At 50.1% G+C, this 23,213-nt stretch overlaps 7 protein-coding genes across 8 annotated transcripts, besides 8 other annotated features; 5 read left to right on the forward strand and 2 right to left on the reverse strand.

Annotated features, from left to right (window-relative positions):
* Positions 1 to 1,533: part of a mobile genetic element that runs on past the window's edge.
* A 193-nt stretch (positions 1,534 to 1,726) lies between these two features.
* Positions 1,727 to 2,267: a dispersed repeat.
* Positions 2,162 to 2,751: a mobile genetic element.
* Positions 2,659 to 2,704: a tandem repeat.
* Positions 2,752 to 2,767: 16 nt separating the features above from the next.
* Positions 2,768 to 2,941: a dispersed repeat.
* A 6-nt stretch (positions 2,942 to 2,947) lies between these two features.
* Positions 2,948 to 3,300: a dispersed repeat.
* A 1,196-nt stretch (positions 3,301 to 4,496) lies between these two features.
* Positions 4,497 to 5,844, forward strand: EKO05_0011316 (uncharacterized protein; the record flags this gene model as incomplete). The annotated part of the gene is made up of 2 exons (XM_038944357.1): positions 4,497 to 4,651; positions 4,701 to 5,844. The coding sequence occupies 2 exons, from the start codon at positions 4,497 to 4,499 to the stop codon at positions 5,842 to 5,844; spliced, it is 1,299 nt and encodes a 432-aa protein (XP_038792506.1).
* A 2,359-nt stretch (positions 5,845 to 8,203) lies between these two features.
* EKO05_0011317 (Dolichyl-phosphate beta-glucosyltransferase) lies at positions 8,204 to 9,565 on the reverse strand (the record flags this gene model as incomplete). The annotated part of the gene is made up of 3 exons (XM_038944306.1): positions 8,204 to 8,548; positions 8,598 to 9,356; positions 9,425 to 9,565. 3 exons carry the CDS (start codon positions 9,563 to 9,565, stop codon positions 8,204 to 8,206), a joined length of 1,245 nt encoding a protein of 414 aa, XP_038792507.1.
* Positions 9,566 to 12,519: 2,954 nt separating this feature from the next.
* On the reverse strand, positions 12,520 to 14,559 carry EKO05_0011318 (uncharacterized protein; the record flags this gene model as incomplete). Its single annotated transcript, XM_038947530.1, has 1 exon — positions 12,520 to 14,559. One exon carries the CDS (start codon positions 14,557 to 14,559, stop codon positions 12,520 to 12,522), a length of 2,040 nt encoding a protein of 679 aa, XP_038792508.1.
* Positions 13,017 to 13,080: a tandem repeat.
* Positions 14,560 to 14,757: 198 nt separating the features above from the next.
* EKO05_0011319 (ribosome biosynthesis protein nip7) lies at positions 14,758 to 15,369 on the forward strand (the record flags this gene model as incomplete). Its single annotated transcript, XM_038944320.1, has 2 exons — positions 14,758 to 14,880; positions 14,941 to 15,369. 2 exons carry the CDS (start codon positions 14,758 to 14,760, stop codon positions 15,367 to 15,369), a joined length of 552 nt encoding a protein of 183 aa, XP_038792509.1.
* Positions 15,370 to 16,541: 1,172 nt separating this feature from the next.
* On the forward strand, positions 16,542 to 19,428 carry EKO05_0011320 (uncharacterized protein; the record flags this gene model as incomplete). 2 transcript variants are annotated; one of them, XM_059637966.1, is made up of 5 exons in its annotated part: positions 16,542 to 16,550; positions 16,600 to 16,701; positions 16,756 to 17,447; positions 17,500 to 17,739; positions 17,790 to 19,428. In XM_059637966.1, 5 exons carry the CDS (start codon positions 16,542 to 16,544, stop codon positions 19,426 to 19,428), a joined length of 2,682 nt encoding a protein of 893 aa, XP_059493949.1. The 2 variants fall into 2 exon arrangements, with proteins under 2 accessions (XP_059493949.1, XP_059493950.1); XM_059637967.1 differs by having other exon boundaries at positions 16,756 to 19,428.
* A 1,076-nt stretch (positions 19,429 to 20,504) lies between these two features.
* On the forward strand, positions 20,505 to 21,794 carry EKO05_0011321 (Mitochondrial succinate-fumarate transporter; the record flags this gene model as incomplete). Its single annotated transcript, XM_038944424.1, has 6 exons — positions 20,505 to 20,571; positions 20,638 to 20,685; positions 20,746 to 20,795; positions 20,856 to 21,051; positions 21,138 to 21,576; positions 21,629 to 21,794. 6 exons carry the CDS (start codon positions 20,505 to 20,507, stop codon positions 21,792 to 21,794), a joined length of 966 nt encoding a protein of 321 aa, XP_038792511.1.
* Positions 21,795 to 22,087: 293 nt separating this feature from the next.
* EKO05_0011322 (Twinfilin-1) lies at positions 22,088 to 23,130 on the forward strand (the record flags this gene model as incomplete). The annotated part of the gene is made up of 2 exons (XM_038944387.2): positions 22,088 to 22,106; positions 22,166 to 23,130. 2 exons carry the CDS (start codon positions 22,088 to 22,090, stop codon positions 23,128 to 23,130), a joined length of 984 nt encoding a protein of 327 aa, XP_038792512.2.
* Positions 22,796 to 22,837: a tandem repeat.
* Positions 23,131 to 23,213: the final 83 nt, after the last annotated feature.

The following is a 23,213-nucleotide window of genomic DNA, read 5'->3' on the forward strand; positions in this document are numbered from 1 at the left end:
TTAAGCACTAGAGGGAGCCTCTTATAAGTAGTAGGTTTTAGCTAGGTCCTATTAGTATACTAGAAGACGTCTTACCTAGTAATAGGTTTAAAGTTAAAGGTATACTATTATATAGAGATACTACTACCTAGGGAAGGGAGTATAGGGTTAAGTAGCTAGGTTAGCTAAATAAAGAAGCTACCTAGGAACTACTTAAAAACCTTAACTACTGTAATAAGATCCTTTAGGATTATTACTAATACGCTTAGGTAGGTAATCTATTAAGAGTAGGCTGCCCTACAACTAACAGACTAGCGCAACTAAAGTAAAAGAGGGGACGTCCTTAGAAGTCTGCCTTATAAACCCTACTCTAAAATAGCTAATAGGAAAGTAAGGATAGATAGTCCTAGGACTTATGCAACTAGAGGCTAAAGGAGGCCTAGCGTCTATCTAATACATTACTAGCAAAGACTAGCATATTTAGAAGAGTAGAGAGTTTTTATTGTTATCTACTAGTCTATTAAGAAGTATTATAGAAATAAAGGGTCTTTATAACTACAACTGCAGCTTAAGCAGCTTCTCTGTAACCCTTAGAAGGGCTTATCTTATAGGAGGGGCTGCAACAATAACAACTACCTAGGGTAGGTTTAGTTAGAGACAACAAAAACTGCTTAAAAGGAGCTAACAGAGCCTAAACAGCAGAAGGCAGGTTAGTACTATAATAGTACTACTGCTTTTCTACGTTATAAGCACTACCTGTCTTCTAGAAGTAATCCTTAATTATGCTGTTAATTATAATGTTATTAGGAAGCTTTATACTAATAGTCCTAATAGCAGCCTATAATAAGTTAGCTCTATATAAGAAAGAGAGAGAGGAAAAACACCTATAATGTACTGCTTAAGGTTATGTAACTAAGAAACCTAACAGGCTTAAGCATACTTAGTCTTACTTAGACTAGACTTATTAATATAGTAATAAACTACAGTATTATAGGTAACAAAGCTGTTATAATAAGCCTTAGCGTAGTTATAGGTAGTCTGCTAGTACACCTGCACCTAAGCAATTATATTATTATTAGTTACCTACTTACCTTAGGTAACTATCTTATTATTTGTCTTATAGAGGGCACGCTTAATTAAGAAATTAAGTATGTTATAGGCTTAACAGAAAACAGGGTTAATCTATAAAAGTTAGCAGGAGTAGACACTAGAACAGCGTAGGAAATACTTTAACATACCTTTCTTCCTTTAATTAGACGTAGCAGGAGTATATACTAAAGTTGTCCTTATAAAGCCTATACCTACTAGGCTAACAAAAAATATAGATAAAGGATAAGATAGTGCTATTAGGGTTACTCTTAGATAAGGTAGTTAAGTGCGTAATGCTAGTGCAGCACTAGTACTGCAAAAGCAACAGCTAAGGCTGTATGCTCTTAGGCAGCTAGTAGACGTAGTTAGGTAGAGCCTTATAGGAGATATATATTAGAGGGGGCATTATAGTGTAGAAGGTAAGGGCTAGAAGGTAGATATAGATAAAGGTGTAGGGATAATAAGGCACTATAAGTAAGTAGATACAGTCCTTATATACACTAAATTCCCTCTACCTAGCAGCTCTCTAGTAATAACCTAGCCTCTTACTACTCTCTTACCTGTTGCAATCTACTGCATAGAAAGATAATTCTTATTACAAATATCTAGGCACAGGTCTATTAACTGCTAGAAGGGTAACTAGTAATCTTACCTAAGATTTATATTATAAATAAATACTAGAGCCTAGACTATACTGCGTAAGGGTCTAGGTAAGGCACTAGGTATAGTAAGGCTAACAGCTTACTATTACTGCTAGTATGCAGACAAGATCCCCTGCAAATAAGTAAATCCTAGGCTAGTTTACGCAGGAACAGGGCTGTAGAAGCTACTGGTAATCCTCTTACAGACGTTACTAGTTAGGGACTTACTGCTCTAGCCTATAAGGCAGATAACGTCTAACTACTTACGCCTCTAGCAGCCTTAGCCCTAGGATTAAGGCACCTAATTACTTAGGAGATTGTAGAGAGTAAATAGCAGGCACGCCTAGAGTAACCCTTAGCCTAGTGCTAGGCGCTGTATACGCTATATAGGGAGTAAATAATACCTTTTATATATTACCTATTTAGTATATAATTATTACACTCCCTATAGCCTTAGCTATATAGGTTTTAGAGCTAATAACTACTAAGGCGTTATTTATAGTAACGTCTAGAGGGAGTAATAGCTTACTAACTAGCAGCTAATAAAGGCATAAGGAAAGACTTAGCCTTAGCTAGTCTCTTACAAACAAGACTTATCTACCTAGCTGCGCAGTAACACTGCCCTAGTAGCTTACTAAGCAAATGTTAGGAGGATAGGATTGCTAGCGTCTATTATATGCTAAACAGCTTCCTATCCCTATAAACACTAACTAATAGACCCTTACTAGTGCTATATTTCTTCTGCTAAGTTTTTCCCTCTATAGGAGGTTTTTCTAGAGCTTAATAATATTGCTAGAGACCTCTCTACAGTTTAGAACAAACCTTTAAAGAGGGGGGGGCTATTATTATAAGTGTTCTCCCTACGCTAGGAGATACCTTAGCTAGGTCCTAGGCTAAGCCTAGGGACCTACTAGCCACACATGTATATAATATTTATAAACCTTAAGACTTATCTATTAAGGATTTGTCTTATCTCTTAAATATTACCCTATTATTTGTCCTATCTTGCTCTGCTCCATTGCCTGCCTACAGTGCCCTCACAACCTAATCCCCTCTACTGGAGGGGTTTAGATAAAAATATTCAAGTTGTTACTATACGCTGGAAACTATCCAGGGGTAGTTTAGCGTAACGCTTACCCCTAACTAGTGCTAGAGGGACTTTAGATAAGACAGAAACTGCACGCTGCAGAAGAGGGGTTTAGATAAAAACTGTAATCTAAAATATTCGCGTTGCTAGCAATAGCAACCTTCCGCAGCAGAGGCCTTAATTTCAGAAGCGTGCTCAGCCACCCACGTAAGGGTGCTGGGGTTAAGCTGTTAGCTACAGGTTTGTGAACCTAGTAGGTTACCTATCTTTTAACTCTAGTAACTAATTAGCTTACAGCGAAAAATCCAGTTTACCCTACAAGTTTACCCTAAGTTTGTTATAAACTTGTATTTGCACGCTAAGAGGGTAGCGTTGTTTTCGTCTTATCTAACTTAGAACAGACTGTCTAGTAGGGCCCCCTGACTAGTCTTACGCCACCCTGCTGACTTATCGACGGAAACAGCTATCTGTCACGGAAAAACCGATCATCTAAACCCCTCCACTGGTTCCCCTCGTTCAACACATTTGTCAAACTTATTGACTATGGGTCGTAGCGGGAAAGATAGGAAGTTCACCTGCCTATTTGATGTGCTTGGCTCTTGTTGGACTTGCGACTACTTTTATATGAATACAGAAGCATGCATTTGCAAGCAACTACCGAAGGAGTGCAGAATTGCGCCAAACGGGAAGCCTTCACCAAAGAACCCGGACTCCTGCAAGGGGTGGAATCATTGCATCCATCTGGGTACCGGTAGTCTCGCCAATAGCGCCAGTGTGGAGCTGCTGCCTTAGCAAAGAGGTGTACTACGAGGACCTTTAGGAATATATCTTTCACAATGGTAACTGGCCCTTAAACAGTTGTAGCATCGGCACCAAGAATTTCACCACAGTCAACGACGCCGACATCAGTGCCAACGTTGTACTAGATCACATCGATACTGCCACGCTCGAGGGTATGCAGGACATCATAGAAGGTCAACCTGAGGATATTCTCCGTCGTCATGTTCTGAAGGAGCACAGAATTCCATCCTCCGCTTCTGCGGCTTTCGGTGCGATGTCAATGGGCTTTCTGGTTCTACTCGCCTAGCTGCTGCAGCGCGAACACAATCGCCACTGCAAAGACACAGACCATAGAAACACATGGTCGCTGCTACTATCCCGCATGATTTGACTATAAGTAAAAGAATGCCGTTGGTGTGGTTGGCATCAAGAGTGCCAACTGAATCACTCAGAGTTTGGGTCTTTTGGTTCTTCAACTCTCTACTCTGCGCAGAGAGGGATCCCATAAACAGCAGCACAGACGAGTGTGAAACAAGCCCACCAGGGTGTCCGGGTTAGGAGTAGCTGTGCTGACTGCGATAATGATGCTTGGGATTATACTTGCGAGGTCCTGATTTCAAATGACGTACTAGGCGGGGCGGACTTCGAGGCTGTACACCAAGAATCCCAGAACGACTTCCTGAGAGCGATGTGGCACTGCGATTGAGATGTACGATAGAGAATGTATATGAGACAGTCTGACTTGCGACATGATTTGCGATCGACTGAAAAGGGAGCGGTGATACACCTGACGTCATGGCGCGCGTACCTGCAGTAAACACATCACTGTACCCACCTCTTGTCAATGATCAACTCTGTCAGCACGCGCAGCAACCCTCGTCAAAACCAAAGCACTAAAACCAAGCCATCCAAGAGACAACATGGCCGCCGAAGTCGTAGCTGGAGCCTACATTGCCGCCGAGGCAATCGAGCATACCGCCGAGGCAGGATACGCCGCCTACATCGTCTCGAAACCAACCTTGCCCCTCAAGGCCACATTCAGTCGGATAGCAACATCATCGGGTGACCATTCTGGGTGTGTTTGATCGTGCCTCTACGCTCTTTTTGTTCGCTTACCATCTTAGTCGATCGCTAGCACGGTCACACCATACCTTGACGGTAGTGGGCAACAAAGCCTATATATTCGGTGGCATTACTGCCGAAAACAAGCTTGCGAGCAACGATGTGCATGCGGTAACGCTGGAGCACTCCGGTGAGCCTGAAATGGACTATGGCTTGATCCCAGCGATAGCTTCTACGGGTGTTGAACGCGTACCAGCTGGAAGAGCAAGTCACGCTGCATGTGCGTTTCACGGCAATGTTGCTGTGTATGGTGGCTGCAACGAGAGCGATGAGCTGATCGATGAGAAGTCCTCAGTGTGGCTGTTCAGCCCAGAGCGAAAAATGTGGGAACATCTGGCACCATCGACTCTAGATCTTGCACCAGGGCCGCGGCGACAGGCAAAGCTGTTCGCACAGGACAAGTGCATCGTACTTTTTGGTGGCTATGATGGCTCAGGCGATCAAGCTAGCGACATCTGGCAATTCGACATCGCCTCGAAAGTATGGTGGCAGCTCCCCACTGCGCCAGTCGCTACCACCAACGTTGCCTTAGCAAACAATCAACTCTGGCTGATCTCCGGATCGGACCCTATGAGCAGCCAGCTTCACCACCTAGACATTTCATCTCCTAAGAATGAGATGTCGTGGGATACTTTCACCTTTCCAACAAACCCAATAGCCCCAGGCCCCCGTGCTCGACAGGGTGGAGCGCTCTTACCTATCCATACCGGGTATGGCCGCAACTATCTCATTTACCTCCTTGGAGCTCGTGCAGACACGTCGTCAACAGCGAACACTGCTCCAAAGGATTCAAAACATACGAAGGATGCTACTCAGTGGAGCGACACTTGGGCACTACAGATACCATCTAGCGATCTTCAGATGAAGGCTTCGACGTCATTCAAGGAGGCGATCAAGCCAGCGAAGATCAAAGACGCTATTAGATCCGCGCTTGGCGCAGATACTCACGAGCTCTCGTGGGGCGAGGCTGTCGTTCAGGTACCATCAGAGAAAGAACTAGAAGAAACGGACGGAAAGCTACATCCAGGACCAAGGGCGTTCTTTGGTGCTGATGTCATGCATGACGAGAACAGCATCGCTCTCTGGGGTGGTGTCGATGCAAAGGGAGAAAGAGTTGGAGATGGATGGATTATTAGATTGGGATAAGCTATTTGCAACGCGATGAGTAGTTGTGGCATACGCATGCAACGAAGGGTTCATGCGATGACTCAACTTAAAACATGTTACTACGACAATTCTCTTAACAAAAGTACCAACTCTTATCCTTATGTCAGCGACTTAACAGCCTCTATATCTTTTTACGATGTGCTTGTGTCTTTCAGGTCTAGTTCCGAAACTGTGCGACCATATGTCGGGTCTCGAAGTCTAACATGATGAGATTTTGCGGGATGGTAATGTTTTTGGAGGTGGTATCGAATGGCTCAGGCACAGCTCGGCGATGCTCGCCAGTGCCCAAGCAAGAGCAGTTCGCTTTTGTACTTGATTGAGGGATTAGCTCAAAAGTTTACCAGCCCGGAGCGGGTACGATACATACTAGGAAACGTCGGTGTAATCTAGCCTCGAAACCGATGATTGGAACAAAAGTGAAGAACATGACGGCTTGGTCTTGTTTCGTTGTCGAACGGGCTTCTGCCAGGCTTGCTTTTTTTCGACCTAAGGTCAATCAGATCGAGCAGCTTGGAGGTTCATCAGCTTTTACGTCTCCAACGGCTTCGATACTAGTACTTCTGATTTGTACGTTTCTTCGGCCTCAACCTCAACTCCACTCACATTAGAAAGAGCAGCTTTGAGATGCTTTGATGCAGCCCCGATATGAGGATCAAACGCAATAAACTCCATTAAACTAACGAAGAAAGCTTGCTTCTCCAGGAGACTCTTGATCATTCACAGTTCGTCGAAAATATCCGTGACTCCAAGAGCAAGCTGTAGTTCGCGCTCGTTGCCAAATGCTGTACCGCCGTTGCTGTATCCCTTGTGGAAATCCTTGAGGTACATCGCCTGTTATGCAATCTAATGCTTGTTCGTGTCCGAAGTACTACCAGATCTCAAGAATCAGCTCACTTTCTTACTGGTAGCCCATCGGTAGATTTCAATATAATCCATCGGCATTCAATTTCCAGATTGTGTAGATGAACAACCGCTTGTTGGATTATGGAGAAATGTAAATTCCATACGTTATGCAAATTGGTTCTGAGTGAGGTACTTCTGTACAGGTCGCATAGCCCTTCATCCCCTTGGTAATGTGCACCATGCGACGGAAAGCTTGAAACAAGAGTACCTATCAGGGCCCTGATTAGACTAGATGAGGCTGCAGCTTCTGGAGAACCTACTGTCGTCTACAACCCAGCACCAGAGCTGATCGACCATGATCATGAAGCTGTCGTCTGCACACTTGCCCGTCTGTCAACACCTACATCGAGTCCAGTCCACTTTGAGATGGTCTGATTGCAGTCTCCGCTTGTAGTATCTCTTAAAAAGAGTATTAGAACTGGTCCAAGGTTCTTCGTGGGCGAAGACAGCTACCCGACGGGAAATCGCGACATCTCATATTCGATAATCTCTCGATGAGACGCAGTACCACAAAAGGGCTCAAGTGGTTCGCCAGATTGGAATCGCGAATAAATCTTGTTGAGGGAACGAACGTGCTTGTAAAGATCCCAATTCATGTAGGGCTGCTGTTTTGTGTAAGGATCCCTTGTGCGGTCCAACCTCGCCTAGATAAAGCAAACACTTACATGGACGATACGTTCAAAAAGGTCCATGTTCTGTGGATTGTTCCACATGGACTGCATATGTCTCGATTGTAGGGGGATTTTGATGCTTTCTGAGAGCGCAGGGCAAACATTCTTTTTCTATACCAATGTCTTACCAAGCTTCCCTATACAACCACTAAAGAGCGTTGTGTTAGCCGACTGTTTATTCTCACTCTCCCAATATGCATACTCCAGCCCATTATATATTAATCACTGATATATGAATCCACCGGAACTATGTCACGCCAACTAGGTCTTTAAGCTTGTAATCATCATTCAGAAACGTGGCGACAGGCAGCTCCTCGCGTTCAACGTTTCCTAAACTGTACGTTTGTATGAAAGTCTTGCAGAGTTCTCCGGCAGATTGATGCGCCAAAGGAACGTTCATGAAGTGGATCTGTCATTGCAAATCAAAGGGATGCCGGTGCTTGTGTGTCAGTTGTAAAATAAACAAGGAAGGATGTTTGCAAAAGGCTGAGAAGCTTCTTTCGAATATAAGCGCTGCGTAGGTAAGCCAAGATGTTGCTCATTGGCCAACTCGTGCACCGGCGGCTGCATATTGCTTTTGATCGCTTGGCGTGCTTTTGAAGCGCGGACTCCGCCTGTCGCGGCGTTTCAGAGTGCTTCCGATGGTCGATCATTGATATGCGCCGCATTTCCGTGGTAGCGATGAAGGCAGCGGTGTCGCAGGGAACCGGAGTCAGAGCCTCCTTGCATGGTATACAGTGCTTTACAGTGATTCATCCTGTCCCCTAGTCCCTCTGCCATATTCCTATAAGCCAGCACACTCTCAGAAGCGCCAATCCCCAAGCCATACCGATGCTATCCCAGATAACGTTGAGCTTGCTTCCCATAACCTCTTTCCACCCAATAGCAACTTCGATCATGGCGATGTCGGCGCTCTCGGCCAACATGAGCATCTCGACATCGAAGATCCAGCCTTCGGAGTGCATATAGGGTACGATGTAAGGCAAAGAAGGCCGGGAGAAAAGCTTGAAGCCGCACTGGGTGTCTTTGATGCGCGCAGTTGCTGCTGGGGTCATGACGCGGAGCAGTAGGTGGAAGGAGTACATGAGAAAGTTACGGAGCTTGGAGCGCTGAACGATGTTAGTGAAGCTTAACACGCAGTGATCATGATGGACGTACCTTGACAACAGCTTCGCTGCCAACGAGATGAGATCGGCTGCCAATTGCGACACCTCGTCCATCAATGTCCTCGATCTTCTTACACCCTTCGACTAACTTGCCGAGATCGCTGAATCGACTTGCGCCATCTGCATCTGCGAACACAATGTATTGGCCTCTGGCGTGCCTCATGCCATGTGTCACCGCACCACCCTTGCCTCGGTTCACCTCCAGGGTAATAATACGGATGCTACCGTGCGGTATATGCGTAGAAGGAAGCGTCGTTTCGGTGCCGTTTTTGGTCCATGGTCCAGCGACTGGTACGGGATGTTCACTCAATTGGTGTTCTTTGGCAAACTCCAGCGCCTTGTCGACCGTCCCGTCTGTGCTACCATCGCTGACGATCAAGATCTCCCAGCCCTTCTCTGTACCGATGCCTTTTTCACCATCATGTGCCGAGCCATATTGGCTCTGGAGGTAGTCCACTGCCTCTTCTAGCATGCCACTCATACGTTCCTCCTCGTTGTAAGCAGGCACTACAACGGTCATGAACAGCTCCGCCTCCTCAATTGGCATCTGCGGTGGTATCACAACTTTAGTTCCTGGTGCCTTCGCAGCTTCCTTCTTTGCCAATTCCTTCTCTGCTGCCCACTTATCGAGCCAACATGGTAGCTGCTTTGGTAGGCTTCGAGTGCCGTCCGGTAGTACTGTTATGTACTGCTTTTCGGATGGCCGAGGCTGTCGAGGAGAGGGTGCGAATAGCGTGAGAGCAATGTATGTCTGCGTGTTGTGTTAGCTCTGGAGCATTGCATGCACATGCAAGCTGATATGCGCTCATGAACACTTACCCAGAATAACAATGCGCCCACCAAGAAGCTCAATCCCACAAGAATCGCCCAGGTCGGTGGCATTTCCAGCTTTTTCTGAGGGAAACTCTCAAAGCCATAGCCGGCGCCTAGCCTTGATGTATCAAACGCGCGGTTCGACATGCTGGGATGAGAGGGCCACGTGCGGGCAATTGAAAGCGTGAACTACGAATAGACACGTGTATACATTTACGGCACGCTCAGAATACAGACCTCGACGTGAGAGAATCGAACAAAGGGTCGATGTTGAACTTGTAGCTATGCAGCCAATCGACTTGCGAAGAGGCAACGTGTTTGCTGACGTAGACCGAGGAGTGGGTAGGTGGCACTTGCTACCCAAGCCACGCTAGCGACCGTTTCCACCAGGGGTAGCCGGCGACCCTCGTTTCGTAAATGTCTACGTCTGCATCAAGCTATCAGTCTCGGATATTCGTACGGCATAATTCTTGAAGAAACTTTCGCAAGTAAAGCCTTCGCGGCCACACCGGTTTACGAAGAGCACAGAGTAGGATGTTCAGTTATGTTGTGGCGTAGTTGATCTGGATTCGCAAATCATAGTAAAACAACGGCACCATAAACACAGACACAGATGTTAAGTTCGGATGATTGGGTAGGTAATGCGTAGAACCGACCGGGAACACAGTCAACGAAAGCTGAACAAACGCACTGAGACCAAGTAGAAGTCATATTCTCACATTATTTATTGTTGTGTTTAACAACTCTTTCACATACGACCATAGGACGTTGAAAACAAGGCTTCCCGTTCGCTCAGCCCTATTCAAGCAACGTACCGGCGGATTAGTAGTTAGGTGGGTGACCACTAGCGAATACCCGCTGTTGTATGTTTTTGCCGCTCCTTTTGCACGTCTGTGCACCTAGAAAACCGTCGTCAATCCCATGAAGTCGGGCATCTAACTTCCACATAGCTACTCCTTTACTTTTGCAGCAGACTTCCAGCTACACGACTCTAGGCACAAATAAACAGACTGGCAGTCGGATTAGCATAAAAATGTTATATACTGACTTGCACCCTGACTTGCACCCTTGTATTAATTCTTTTTGCTAGCCGTTACACTTTCTTGCTTGCCATGTTCAGCTATAAATATACGCTATCTTTTTGCGGTGTGTTAGAACGAACACCTTGGGATGGGTTTCGATGTACTTTGCTGGGGCGTGATACGTGATGTGCCTTGGGACTTGATAGAGCTAGACCTCTTAAATGCTGTGGTTGTCGTATTTTACCATGCTCAAAGTAGAGCTGAGACCGTTCGAAATCTCACTGGTCAACTCTGGATGGAGTAGGAACGCCGAGGCTTAGTACTCCCATTCTTGATCTACGAACGTTCACAACATGGCCATATTCTCCGGATACCATCTGGCGACATGTTGTACTCAGTGCTTCTGCTCATGAAACTCTTGAATCAGTTTCTGACTCTGCTGTTGCTTTACCGTGAAATCGACATGAGGAGCAATCCAGCCCCCAACGACAGTGCTGAGCGTCTTTCTAGCAGATTCCTGGACGCTATGAAAATTGCCATATGCCCCCAAAAGTTGCTTATGTCTCTGTAATCTGTCCTCGCTAAGGCTGATCAGACATGGATTTGTAAGTTCTAGGTCGTACTATACCTTGGACAACTCAATGAGACAAGCTTAAAGTGGTATTGCACCCTCCTCTAAGACTTCTGCACATCGAACAAAGAACCCTCTTAGAAATGACGGTACGTGCAAGGCCTTGTAGGCCTGATTGCTCTCATGCCAACTTTTTGGTTCATTTGCTTTAGCTGATTTAGGTTCCTTGATTTTATACTCCGCAAATCACTAATTTTCTGCATCCATGTCTTAGAAATTTTGCGGTCAATGAGGGAACTGTAGTGCCTAAGGTATAACCTTCGCCAACAGGCAAAAAGTCTGGGAAGCGAGCCTGTAAAAACAAAGACGACACGAAGACCGACTGCCAATCGATAAGCGAAACGATCTCGACGAGTTTCCCGTGAGAGACGTAGATGTTGCTCATGTAAAGATCAGTCTGCGAAGAAACTGGCTCAGATACCTTTGAGGGAAGTAAAGGCTCATTATCCATTATAGACATTACATCTTTGGTCGTTTTTAGGACAGCAACCTGGCAACAACGACCTATTAACTATCAAGATAAATCAAATTTGACAAGTATGCCTGCACTCGCGCACCATCATATCGAAGAAAAATAACTAGCGCGCTACGATATCCCTTGCGTTCATCTGCCTCTCTGCATAAGTCCGATACTTATCTACGGTTTGGAAGCGCCACTGCTTGCCAAACTTGAGGAACAGACCTGTGAAGGCAAGCGCGGCGACAGTAATTAATGCAAACGTCAGCACAGCATCTTGAAGCCCGACTCTTACTACCCATGGTGTGAGTACGAAGACGAAGATAGTTGAGATAACGTTACGAGTAAACTTAACACCAACTACAGCATCTGCAACATTCTATTATATTGTTAGTAAACGTGCCTTAACATAGGTAGAATGGTAGAACATACGTCTGTATACGCATCTGTTAGATATGTCAGAGCCACACAGCAATGAAAGGTGATAAGATATTCTACGTCGGCAATAGAAGCGACCAGTCGATCCAGCAATATGTTCAAGACGGCTCTGAAGTTGCGGATCTCGCGGAGATTTGGACGAAGGGAGGGAGGGTGTACCAGGCAGCCTTGTAAGCGTAAACAGTCCAGGCAGCAAAAAGTGCAGAAGCGGAATCCCAGTCAAACAGAAACTCATTCAGTGACGTACTCGAATGGGACCGAGGGATCGCTTTTTCGTGCCACCACAATATGAACGAGTCTTTTAAAAAGCGAGTCCGCGGGCGCAGGTACTCGCTGAGAGGCCAGAGACTTAGATCCTGATCATGCAGAAGATAGAGACCATGGTGTTGTGATTGGGACGGTATGGGGTGTGCTAGTAGAATCCATGAACAGTGCGATATCACGACGAAAAGAGTCAAAAAAAATCACAAGTACAGTAGCAGGATACAAGAAAGTGTAAGAATGTTTAAATCGCTTGCTTGAAGAGCCGGATATCTCACTGCATCTACTACCGCTACCCCTTCATAGCCTCCTTGACATTCCCCTCGATGCCCTTGAGCGCCTCCTGAACCGCAGGGCTATAGTGGCGTCTGAGGATCTCGCCCTCCCACACCGTCGCCGCAAAGGCATTGCTGCCCTCGAACTCGGGCTTCAGCGCATCGAACACGCCGTCGCCTCGTCGTTCCTCTGTATTCCACAACGGCGCTACCTTCTTGCCGTGTGCTCTGGAAACGCGGTTTAGCAGCCCGAGCATGGCGATACAAGACTTCTCGGGGAGTTGGAGTGAGATGCTCATGAGTTGCTTTGTGAAGGCGGCGACGCGGATAGGTGGTACGCCGCGCAGGGCGGTGGCGGGGAGGAGCACGGAGGATAAGGAGCGGATGAGCAGGACGATGGTGGTTTGCACGTTGATTTTGTTGTTGCTCGGGGGCTGGTGGGTTTCTGGCGCGCCGGGGTCCGGGAGGTGCAGGCTCTTGGAGCTCAGTTCGATGTCGGCGTTCAGCGAGACTGGGTGGATGGTGCGGTAGAGATGTGTGATGAAGAAGCTGAGGTCGAGTTTGAGGGTTGAGGCTTGTTTGAGTACGTCCTGCCCTTCGAGCAGAGCGAAGGCTGTGATTACGCACAGCAGAGACTCACGAGAGAGGTTGCGCTCTGGTGCTTCGTTATCTTCGTCGTCTGATTCTGCGTCTTCGTCCTCCGATACGTCGGCGGCGGCGGAGACTTCAGCCGTGGCGATGATGTCGCGCAGAGCTTCGAGGATGTCGCCGAAGAAATCTTGGTTGATGAGGTGGGCGTAGCGCGCCAGACCTTCCAGGACAGCGCCCATGAGCTTTGGTGAGCGGGCTTTGAGGATGCGGAAGTAGCATACGAAGACCATCTTCAGGGTTTCGGCTTGCATTCTGTCGCGCTCTTCGTGGGAAACGGCCGCATCGGCCTCCTTCATCTCCTTGGCAATCGCCTTCTTCTCTTTGAGTTCTTTTCGTAGCCGTTTTGTCCGGAACTCGCGCTTTTGCTTGACCTTCTTAGCGTGTTCTTCGTCTTCGTCCTTGTCGACGGAGTGGTACGAGGCCTTCTGGTGGAATTCGGAAAGGAGGCGGAGGTGGAGGAATGTGTTCAGCACACTCTCGTCGAAGTGGTAGTGCTTTGCCTTCATCATCTTGGTCAACAAAGTGACTGTCTCGAGCGAAACGTTGCCGTCTTCGTCCTCCTCGAACAGCTTCTCCAGTGCTTCCCGACACCTCACAAAGTCGGCGTCGACGCGTCTTGTGCTCAGCTTGCCAACAACGATCTTCAGCAGGTCGTTGCGGAAGTTAAAGTGCGGCACCGCTGTCAGCAGGTTGCACACGCAGCTGACAGCGACTGTCGCCAGACCTGCTTTCTGCTCGTCGTTTGATCCACTCGACTTGCACAGCGCTGCCAGCAGCTTGACATACGTCTCGTAGCCGGAGACAAGCTTCTGTTCGAAGTGGCGCAGCTTCTTGACTTCTCTGGATACCTTCTCGCCCATGGACTCCTCGCTCATCGGACGGATCCTGTATCCAGGGATCAGGTCCTTGAAGACGGTGACCGAGGTAGCCAGAGCCAGCTTCTTGACCGTGTTGTTCTCGGACTCGGCGATGGCGCCCAGTGTTTTCAGTGCGCCAATGTGCTCCTCCGGGTCCTCGTTGACCAAGCTTGCAATGCGGGCCAGCTCCTCTTTCGCCTCGAGAATCTGCTGTCGCGCGGGGATCTTGGGCTTCTTCTCCTCCTGCTCGACCTCCATGTCCTCTGCCTCGCCGTCGCTGCCAGAGCCCAGAAAGCTGGCTGATTCATCCTCGCTCTTGACCTCCACGGCAGCAGTAGGCGGGGCGACCCATCCTTCGGTGGTGCGCACAGGCAGCTTGTCCCCGCCCTTCTTCTTCTTCTTGTCCAGTCGCCGTGGACGGTTCTCGTAGTCCTGCTCGAGGTCCCATTTCGCCGCGCTTTTCAAGAACGACTGCTTGGAGTCACGGGTTGGCGCATCGTCTTCGGGCGGCGAGAGCCTTCTTCTTTTCGGGGCGGAGGGGCGCGACATGGCCGTTCTGCAATTTTGCCAGAAACGAGCGTGAACTGTGAGCGGCGCTGAGCGTCGGTGCATTTCGCACACCAATTCGAACTTTCTTCACCGCCCCGCGTGTTCTGCCGCGCCCCACATAAATTCCCGGCGCAAACCAGCGAACCTCGACGCTCGCCGTTGCATCTCCTCCCAATCTACACACACGGCTCCCTCACGATGCGGCCCCTCACTGAACCCGAGACCAAAGTGCTCTTCGAGAAGCTCGCCACCTACTGCGGGAAAGGCATCGCGAACCTGATCGCCGACCCAGCAGGCGGCAACGACCGCAATGTCTTCCGCGTGCAGGCATGATGCCCTTGAATCTGCCTACCTTGTGTTAAAGTGCTAACCGTACCGCAGGGCTCAAGATGCTACTACGTGCGCGAATCGCTCGCTAACCTCGCCACCTCAGTCGCGCGCGACAACCTGCTCAGCCTGGGCATCTGTCTGGGAAAATTCACAAAAACGGGCAAATTCCGCCTGCACATCACCGCGCTGTCCGTGATCGCCCCGCACGCCCGCTACAAGGTCTGGGTCAAATCCAACGGCGAGATGCCCTTCCTGTACGGCGGCAACGTCCTCAAGGCCCACGTCGGCCGCTGGAGCGAAGACTGCCCTGAGCACCAGGGTGTTGTGGTTCTGAGCATGAACGACACCCCCCTGGGCTTTGGCGTCAGCGCGAGGAGTACCGCCGAGGCGAGGAAGCTGGATCCCACAGGCATTGTGACGTTCAGGCAGGCGGATATTGGGGAGTACTTGCGTGAGGAAGATACGCTGTTTACGACTTGAGCGGCTGGCAGGCTGTAAGAAGCATCGGCTCATTGATCTAATATCATGACGAGACGCGGGGAGGAAGGAGAGGCCGAGGAAGGTACCGCAGCCTCTAGTGGATCTCGCAACCAGACATTCACAGTGCGGAAGCAGCTGCGTCCGTTCATCCATCTATCCAAGGTCAGCTGAAAAGAAAGACACTAGGCGTAAGGCGCAGCTTTGCAGGGTAGCCCACGAAGAAAAGATACCCAACGTTGAATTTCAACATCAGACTTCGCCCATAAGCTACATGAGAGAATGCCGTAGTCGCTGTCCCACAGCATGCATGAGTCTGTGGTCTAATCTGAGTCGAGAGGACAGCACAAGTCCCACACAACCAAGCAACTCAGGGCCTGCAAAGTGCCGCTTGTATCGAGTCCGAGTTAGAAACTCTTTCATGCAACCCCAACAAATGTGATGATCGCAGCCAGGGCACAACGAATGCTTTTGTCCATGCACGTGTGCAATGACTGTCGCGCACAAACAGCTCGGACTGTGTTAGCATTCACGCTCATGGACACATCATCTGTGATGCTGATGTCTGTGCCTAAATTGAAAGCGAAGAGGGCGGCTCCGGCTTGGAAAATGCGTTCCCTCCTCGGTATTGCCTGTGTATTATGTGAGAACTCATGTTCTGAGCATGTACTGTTGGCGATAGTGGGATAAATGTTTCTGTTGGAAGTGAAGATTGTGTAGTAGAAGCTGGTTATAATCGCAATCGGGCTGCAGTTCGTATGGTTGTAAGACACGGCTGCAGGGTTCCTAGCTGTGAGTCCTGCATCTGCAACAGCTTCCTTCACTCTTGTGAGTATGATCAGGTCGTCACTTCATGATGGCTCTGCTGGGTGATGACAGCAGATGCCAGGGAACCAACGGGCGTTGGACTGATACAGCTAACGGACCGAGTCGCGCTCGACTGCAGACTCATTCGTCTGGCCACGACTGAACGCAGATGACATGAGCGTTGACGGCAGTACGTTGGTGGCTGTGAAGTGCGAGGGTGTAGGCAGCTGGAAGACCTAAGCTTCGGGGAAGTCGCAACGTGATTGGTTTCAGCAGGAGTCACTTTCCACGCGTGCGCGCCGAAGCATCTCATTCCTTGCACACCACCTTGCACGCACCGCTTCAATGCGGGGGTACTAGAATATCAGATGGAGCTTGTTCGTGCAACTCTTCCTTCGTGCTACTTTTGCTAACAAAAACATGTAGTTCACAAGGTTGCTCGGTGTTTCTTCCCAGAAGAAACAGAGCCCCCCAAACAATCCGCAGCAGCGTCTGGCACGCTTTCGACAGCGATACAACCAAGTATTGGTACAGCACACACACCATGCCATGCGTGCAGCTTACAACTGACTAAACAATCAGTCGCAATGGCAGAAAACGCAAAATCTTGCCAACGACCGCGAGGCTTTGAGCAACATCCGCCGCGGATTCAAAGCCCTCACCGCGATACTCATCGACGAGTCTCGGTCGCCTGCACCTCACCTCTGCCTCCAGTTTACAGCCGCCCAGCAAATATATACCGCCGTGTCTAAAATTGCAGCAACGTCGTTCGATGAAGGCGTCGTCGAAGATGCAGTGGCTTTCTACAATGCGCTCATCGACAGCGAGGAAGAAGATTTCCTGGAGAACGACGTGTTTGCGGTGTCTCTTATGAACTTCATAAACCGAACAGTGGGGTCTGGTATAATGGCCGTTGGAGAGGATATCGAGGCGCAGATTGTCAGGTTGCTCTTCGCAATAGCGGCCAAGATCAAATCGCAACCGGAGATATTGCCAGTATGGTTCACTACCACCACTGTAGACTCTGGCAGTCGACCCCGAGCCCAAAGCAACGATTTCGCTGGCACGACACAGAAAGAAGACTTTCCCTTGTGCTACCAACTAATTGATCACGTTCATCACGAAGGACCAATAGGAGACTTTGCTCGCACTGGTCTCCTCTACATCTTCGAGTCTGCTTCCAGGTCAACGAACCTTGAACAATGGATAGTCAACAGCGATTTACCCACCCTCATGGCATCAGGTCTTGGTGCGCTGTATAGCCAACTCAGCAGGCAAGTTCTTGAGCTGTCCAGTAGTCAAAATGGCTGGTCTGACCCTCAACAGAAAACTCTCCATTTTACATCCTCAAGACAACCTTCCACTTGTGCTGTCGTTTTCCGACTATGTGGAAACTCAACCTAACAATGACACTGAAAATCTCCACACCACAGAGTTCCAGAGCCACATTGGCACGTTCTTATCTTACCTCGCATTCTGGCAAGATGTGCTTGAGCATTGCAGGTCTGCAGATGTCAGATATACACTGATTGATCACTTCCATGTGTTGTTCTTGCAACAGCTCCTGTCAGTTTAATGACCGATTCGTCAACGGCAGTACGGCTAACAACGCACAGTTACCCTTCTCTATTAGAGTCTTCCGATGCCGACGGTGGATCCTCTGTTGCTGTCCTCACATACCTACGACGGATCCTCGATGCATTAGATCATCCAGAACTCGTGCACATGATCCTGCAGTATTTGCTAGCGCTACCAGACTACGCAGCTATGTCAGGCAATATACCACAATCGCCAGCTGCAGTCAAGAGGCGCCAATCGTTGATGCTCATGAGCCATAACGAGAAGGAAGACGATCGACTGAACCCTTCGCTTTTCAACTTGGTCGACTTGATCCTCGGAAGCACCGATTCTCGGAACTCACAAACTGTCACCTCAGCATTGAAGCTCACGACTGTCATACTTGGAAAGAACCACAGCTACGGACTGGGGTCACTCATCAAAGTTATGAACGTGCACTCCAAGGAGCCGCACAGAACCGTTGGTGCTCTGAACATCGAGCTCGAAACCTACCTGAACCTTGCCACCGCTCTTGCTGGTGAAGATGGGGTTGACGAAGCCTACGAAACCCACCTCAGAGATATTCAAAGCCTTCTCGAAAGCCATCCTTGCTCATTGAGAGCTATATCCCTGCCCCCTACGTCCTCACAAGAACCAGCCTCGTCCAATGCTGCGGATGGTAGCAGGAGAGAAGTGCATCAGCACTATCTGATACCAGAGGACCCACTCTTCAAGTCTTTGACTGAGCTACTGCTCCGGTTCTTGACAAACGACGTGGAAACAAATTTGGCTTTGACGGAAGCAATCGTTAACCTTGGAACATGCTCACAGCTCCGCCTTGAGGGCTGGCTCTCCGTCGACCCCGCCGACTACCATTTTGAAGACAATGTACCTGACTCTATCATTTTCTCGAATGACAGCCTTCGAGACGTCTACATGGCAAACCGCTTGCCAGTGTGGAGCAGATCAGCAACGCCGCAATTGCTCGCATGTGTACAAAGTTTACAGGCGCAGGTAGCAGCCCTTCGTGCTGACATACCTGACTGGGACGAGCATGTCGTCAACCGCAAAAACGCATTCCGCTTCCATGAGGATATGCGAGATGCAATGAAGCAGGCAGAGATGCAGCCGAAAGCGGCTCAACAGCTTCCAGAGGCACCTGTAGGTTCGTGGACGCCACAAATTCCAAAACATGTGCTCGAAGGCTCTGCAACACCATCAAGGGCACAATCACCGAGGGGGCGGAAAGAGACTCTTTCCGAGCAACGGAACTCCCAGGCGTCTTCTCCAGCTCCTTCAAAGTTCGGTGGGCAGACGCTCGTAGGCTCCCCATCGAGAGGATTGTCACCATTGCCTGCACCGCAAAGCGGAAAACGTCAAACCACGCTGTTCTCAGATATTGACGCCAATCTCGCAGGGTTCAGGCACTCTGATCTGTTAAGGAGGCGAATACGATTCCGCCGACCTGCAGGTTCGCAAGACATCGAAGTCATGTTGTCAAAGTACCAACCTCCGCCCAAAGACATCCCCAACAATGCCACAGGTGGTGCAGAGACAGACGCGCAGCAGGACGACATTCATGAAGCTAGTCTCTTACACATTATCACCAACGTGGTCATCCTTCAGGAATTTGTGTTGGAGCTGGTAGCCTTGATGCAGATCAGAGCAAGCTTGTTCAACGAGGTCAGATTTGCATAAGTCGTTGTATAGTGCGGCGACTTTGAGTTTGCCAGAAGCGAGTCAGACAGCATAGCGAATATACCCCTTTTGTGTTTGTGGCTCGGTGCTTGTCTTTGAGCGAGCGAACTCCGAGTGTTCGTGCATCTGCGAGCTGTGCAAATGTTTCACAAAACATCGAAAGTCGCCCAGTGCCAGCCTGAGGTCTGTACCTTTGCTCCCACGTGGTTGTTCCACCAATGATGTTCAGTCTGAAGAGCATCGTGATGAGGCGCTCAGGAAATGATATCCGGAAGAACGGGAGAACACCAACCGACCTGCCTCTCCTGCCGGCGCGTCTTCGCGCACGTGCCAGAACGGGTCTACTCGGAAACCGCATTCACGGATGCCGGTGTTGACTTGGAACGTCATCTTTCACATGGAAGCCACAACTAGGCCCATGATCAGAAGCGTTCACATGAGCGTGCGACACCGCCCTCGACGAGACCGTATCGAGACTCTAGACTCGAAATCGCAATCTCGAAATTGTCAGCAGTGCGAGGGGCTTGCAATGGACTTGCCATGTTGCTCGGCAAAGCGAATCCCTCACCAGCCGATCCCGGCCGAAAGACATCTCCGCTCCCCAACTTCCGCTCGCCCACCATCACAGATCTGGGGTAAACCGACGTCTAGCGCCAAGCACCCTGATGCTGCAGGCGCGACGCGTGCCTCGCTTTGGTGGCAGCGGGCCTGGGCCGCTGCACAGGCCGAGGCCTCAGCGGATGTCTTATGTCCTCATACCCGCGGTAACTGGAAAGCTGGAACGTGACTGTGACGGTCTCTTGTGCTTTCAAAACGTCGTCTTTCTTCTACACCTTTCAAGTTTGAGACTCTCGTTGCTTTTCACGCATTTCGCAAGGACCCTTTGTTCCTCAGCCATAGCCGAGGCCCTCGAAAGCTAGCTAGCTAGAGCTCCAGATCCGGGCAAAGAGCTTGGGGAAGGTCAGCCAGCGTCATAATCCACACTTCCCCACGATTTGAGTGTTTGAGGACTCTCGACGTTCCTTTCACGCGCCACTGTATACTCGCCGAGCTCAGGAGCCCCAAAATCACACATCATGTCTGCAAAGTCGACACAAGGCCCTCGCGGCAAGAAGCCTGCATCCGCAGCCACCAACCTGATCGGTGAGCTTCAATCGAGCAATTGAAAGATTGCGCAGCTTGACGAAGTTGTACTGACTTGATTCGCAGCTGGTGGCGGTGCTGGAATGATGGAAGCGCTTGCGTGCCATCCTTTGGGTATGTTGCACCTGAATTACCAGTGACCATCCATTTGAGCACATCTAATTGGATTTGCAGACACCATCAAAGTCCGCATGCAACTCTCCAAGCGAGCACGCATGCCCGGTGTACGTCTTACACCTTGATCTCACAAGACACGCGACACAACTAACATGACTGATTTGTAGGCGCCGAAGCGTGGTTTCCTCAAGACCGGTGCCGAGATTGTGAAGCGTGAGACGGCGCTGGGTCTGTACAAGGGTCTTGGTGCCGTTCTTACTGGCATTGTGCCCAAGATGGCTATTCGCTTCACTTCGTACGAGTGGTACAAGCAATTGCTGGCAGATTCACAAGGCAACGTGACCTCGAAATCGACATTCATGGGTAAGCGCTGAGCTTTTCTTGCGAGGTCTTGAACGAATGGGTGTGGATGATCGCAGAAACTCTGTTCAGCTACTGACTTGACTTAGCTGGTCTTGCTGCCGGTGTCACAGAGGCCGTTCTCGTTGTCACTCCTATGGAAGTCGTAAAGATCCGTTTACAAGCACAACACCACTCCATGGCCGACCCGCTCGACGTCCCCAAGTACCGAAACGCAGCGCACGCCCTGTACACGGTGCTGAAGGAGGAGGGCGTCGGCGCGTTATGGCGTGGTGTGTCACTCACAGCGTTGCGCCAGGGTACGAACCAGGCTGCGAACTTCACAGCCTACTCAGAATTGAGGGCACGGCTACAGGCTTACCAAGGCACAACCGACCTTCCAGGGTGGCAGACGTCCTGCATTGGTCTCATCTCTGGTGCCATGGGGCCTTTTTCGAACGCGCCCATTGACACTATCAAGACAAGACTGCAGAAAACACCAGCCGAGCCAGGTCAGAGTGCCATGAGCAGGATCACAGCCATTGCTGGGTGAGTCGCAAAATGTCATCTCAATTGTTGGCACTACTAATCACTGGAATAGCGACATGTGGAAACAAGAAGGCGTGAAGAGTTTCTACAAGGGTATCACACCTCGTGTGATGCGTGTTGCTCCTGGACAGGCCGTCACGTTCACCGTGTACGAGTACTTGAAGGGCATACTTGAGAAGGGGAGAGAGATGATTCCTGGTGGTCAGTACGAGGAGTGATGCGGGGAAGCGGGAGCTGTTTTGGTGATATCCACGACGCGTTGGGCACAGTCGATTGGTTCCTGTGTGTGCAGAATAAAAATGTGAATAGCTTCGTGACGCGTGCTGTGCAAGGCTGGCGCACAGAATGCAGGGTCCCCAGGGTCCGCACGCACATGCTGCCGAGTCCAGCCCCACCACTGCGACGTCACGTAAACATTGACCTAGTCCTCTCACGTCGTCTCTTTTCGAACCTTTCCACCTTACGCAGCAACGCCCAGAGCCGGCTGGTAGCTTTCCATTCCCCCAACATCATGCAGTCTGGTATCTCAGGTGCGTGCTAATTGCTGTCCCCCAGAAAGCGGGGCCTTGATGCTAACCCACGTCGACAGCATCCCAGGAGCTCAAGTCCGCGCTGGGCGAGCTCATCGTCTCGTCTTCGCAACGCGGTCTCATTGCCCGTATCGACAAGGAAACCATTGTTCCCGGCGCTGCCATCTCCTCCTCGGCGTCCACCTTCCTCGACGACCTGTCCAACCTCAGCACCCACATCAAGCCCAACGAAGCTCTCTACATCCTCTTGCGCCGCGCCGACTCGCTCGCCTCGCCCGACAAGTCCCTCGTCGCCGTCACATACGTGCCCAATGCCGCTCCCGTACGGCAGAAGATGCTCTTCGCATCTACGAGATTGACGTTAGTAAGGGAGCTAGGTGGCGAGCACTTCCCCGAGAGCATATTCACCACAGAGCCGGACGAGCTCACAGCCACGGGCTGGCAGAAGCACGTGCAGCACACCGAGTCCAGCAACCCGCTCACGGCCGAAGAGCAATCGCTGCAAGACATCAAAGACGCCGAAGCACTCGAGTCGCGCGGCACGCGGGGCCAGTCGCTCGCGCAAGGCGGCCGTCTCGCGATCCGCGCCGACGACGAGATCGCCGGCGCGCTGCAGAGGCTCGGACAGGGCGGCGACAACCTCGTCCAGCTGCGCATGGACCCGGCGACCGAGACGCTGCGCCTGGTCTCGTCGTCGTCGGCCACGCCCTCGACGCTCGCCAGCGCCGTCGATCCAAAGGAACCCCGCTACTCGTTCTACCGGCACGACGACGCCGCGGCCAGCATCGTCTTCATCAGCACGTGTCCCAGCGCGGCGAAGATCAAGGAGCGCATGCTGTACGCGGCGTCGCGCGGCAATGTCGTCAGTCTGGCGCAGAACGAGGGCGGGCTGAAGGTGGCCAAGAAGCTGGAGGCGACGAATCCAGACGAGGTGACGGAACAGGTGATTTTGGATGAGTTCAAGGTGGACAAAGTCGAGGTGAAACAGGGGTTCAGCAAGCCGAAGAGGCCGGGCAGGCGGTAGGTCGTGTTGGTGGGCAGAGCGGAGACGACGGAAGACGAGTCACGGCAAGTCCATCACGAAACGTAGAAGCGCATACAAGAACC

Source organism: Ascochyta rabiei, chromosome 22 (assembly GCF_004011695.2).
Source record: "Ascochyta rabiei chromosome 22, complete sequence".
Taxonomy (NCBI): domain Eukaryota; kingdom Fungi; phylum Ascomycota; class Dothideomycetes; order Pleosporales; family Didymellaceae; genus Ascochyta; species Ascochyta rabiei.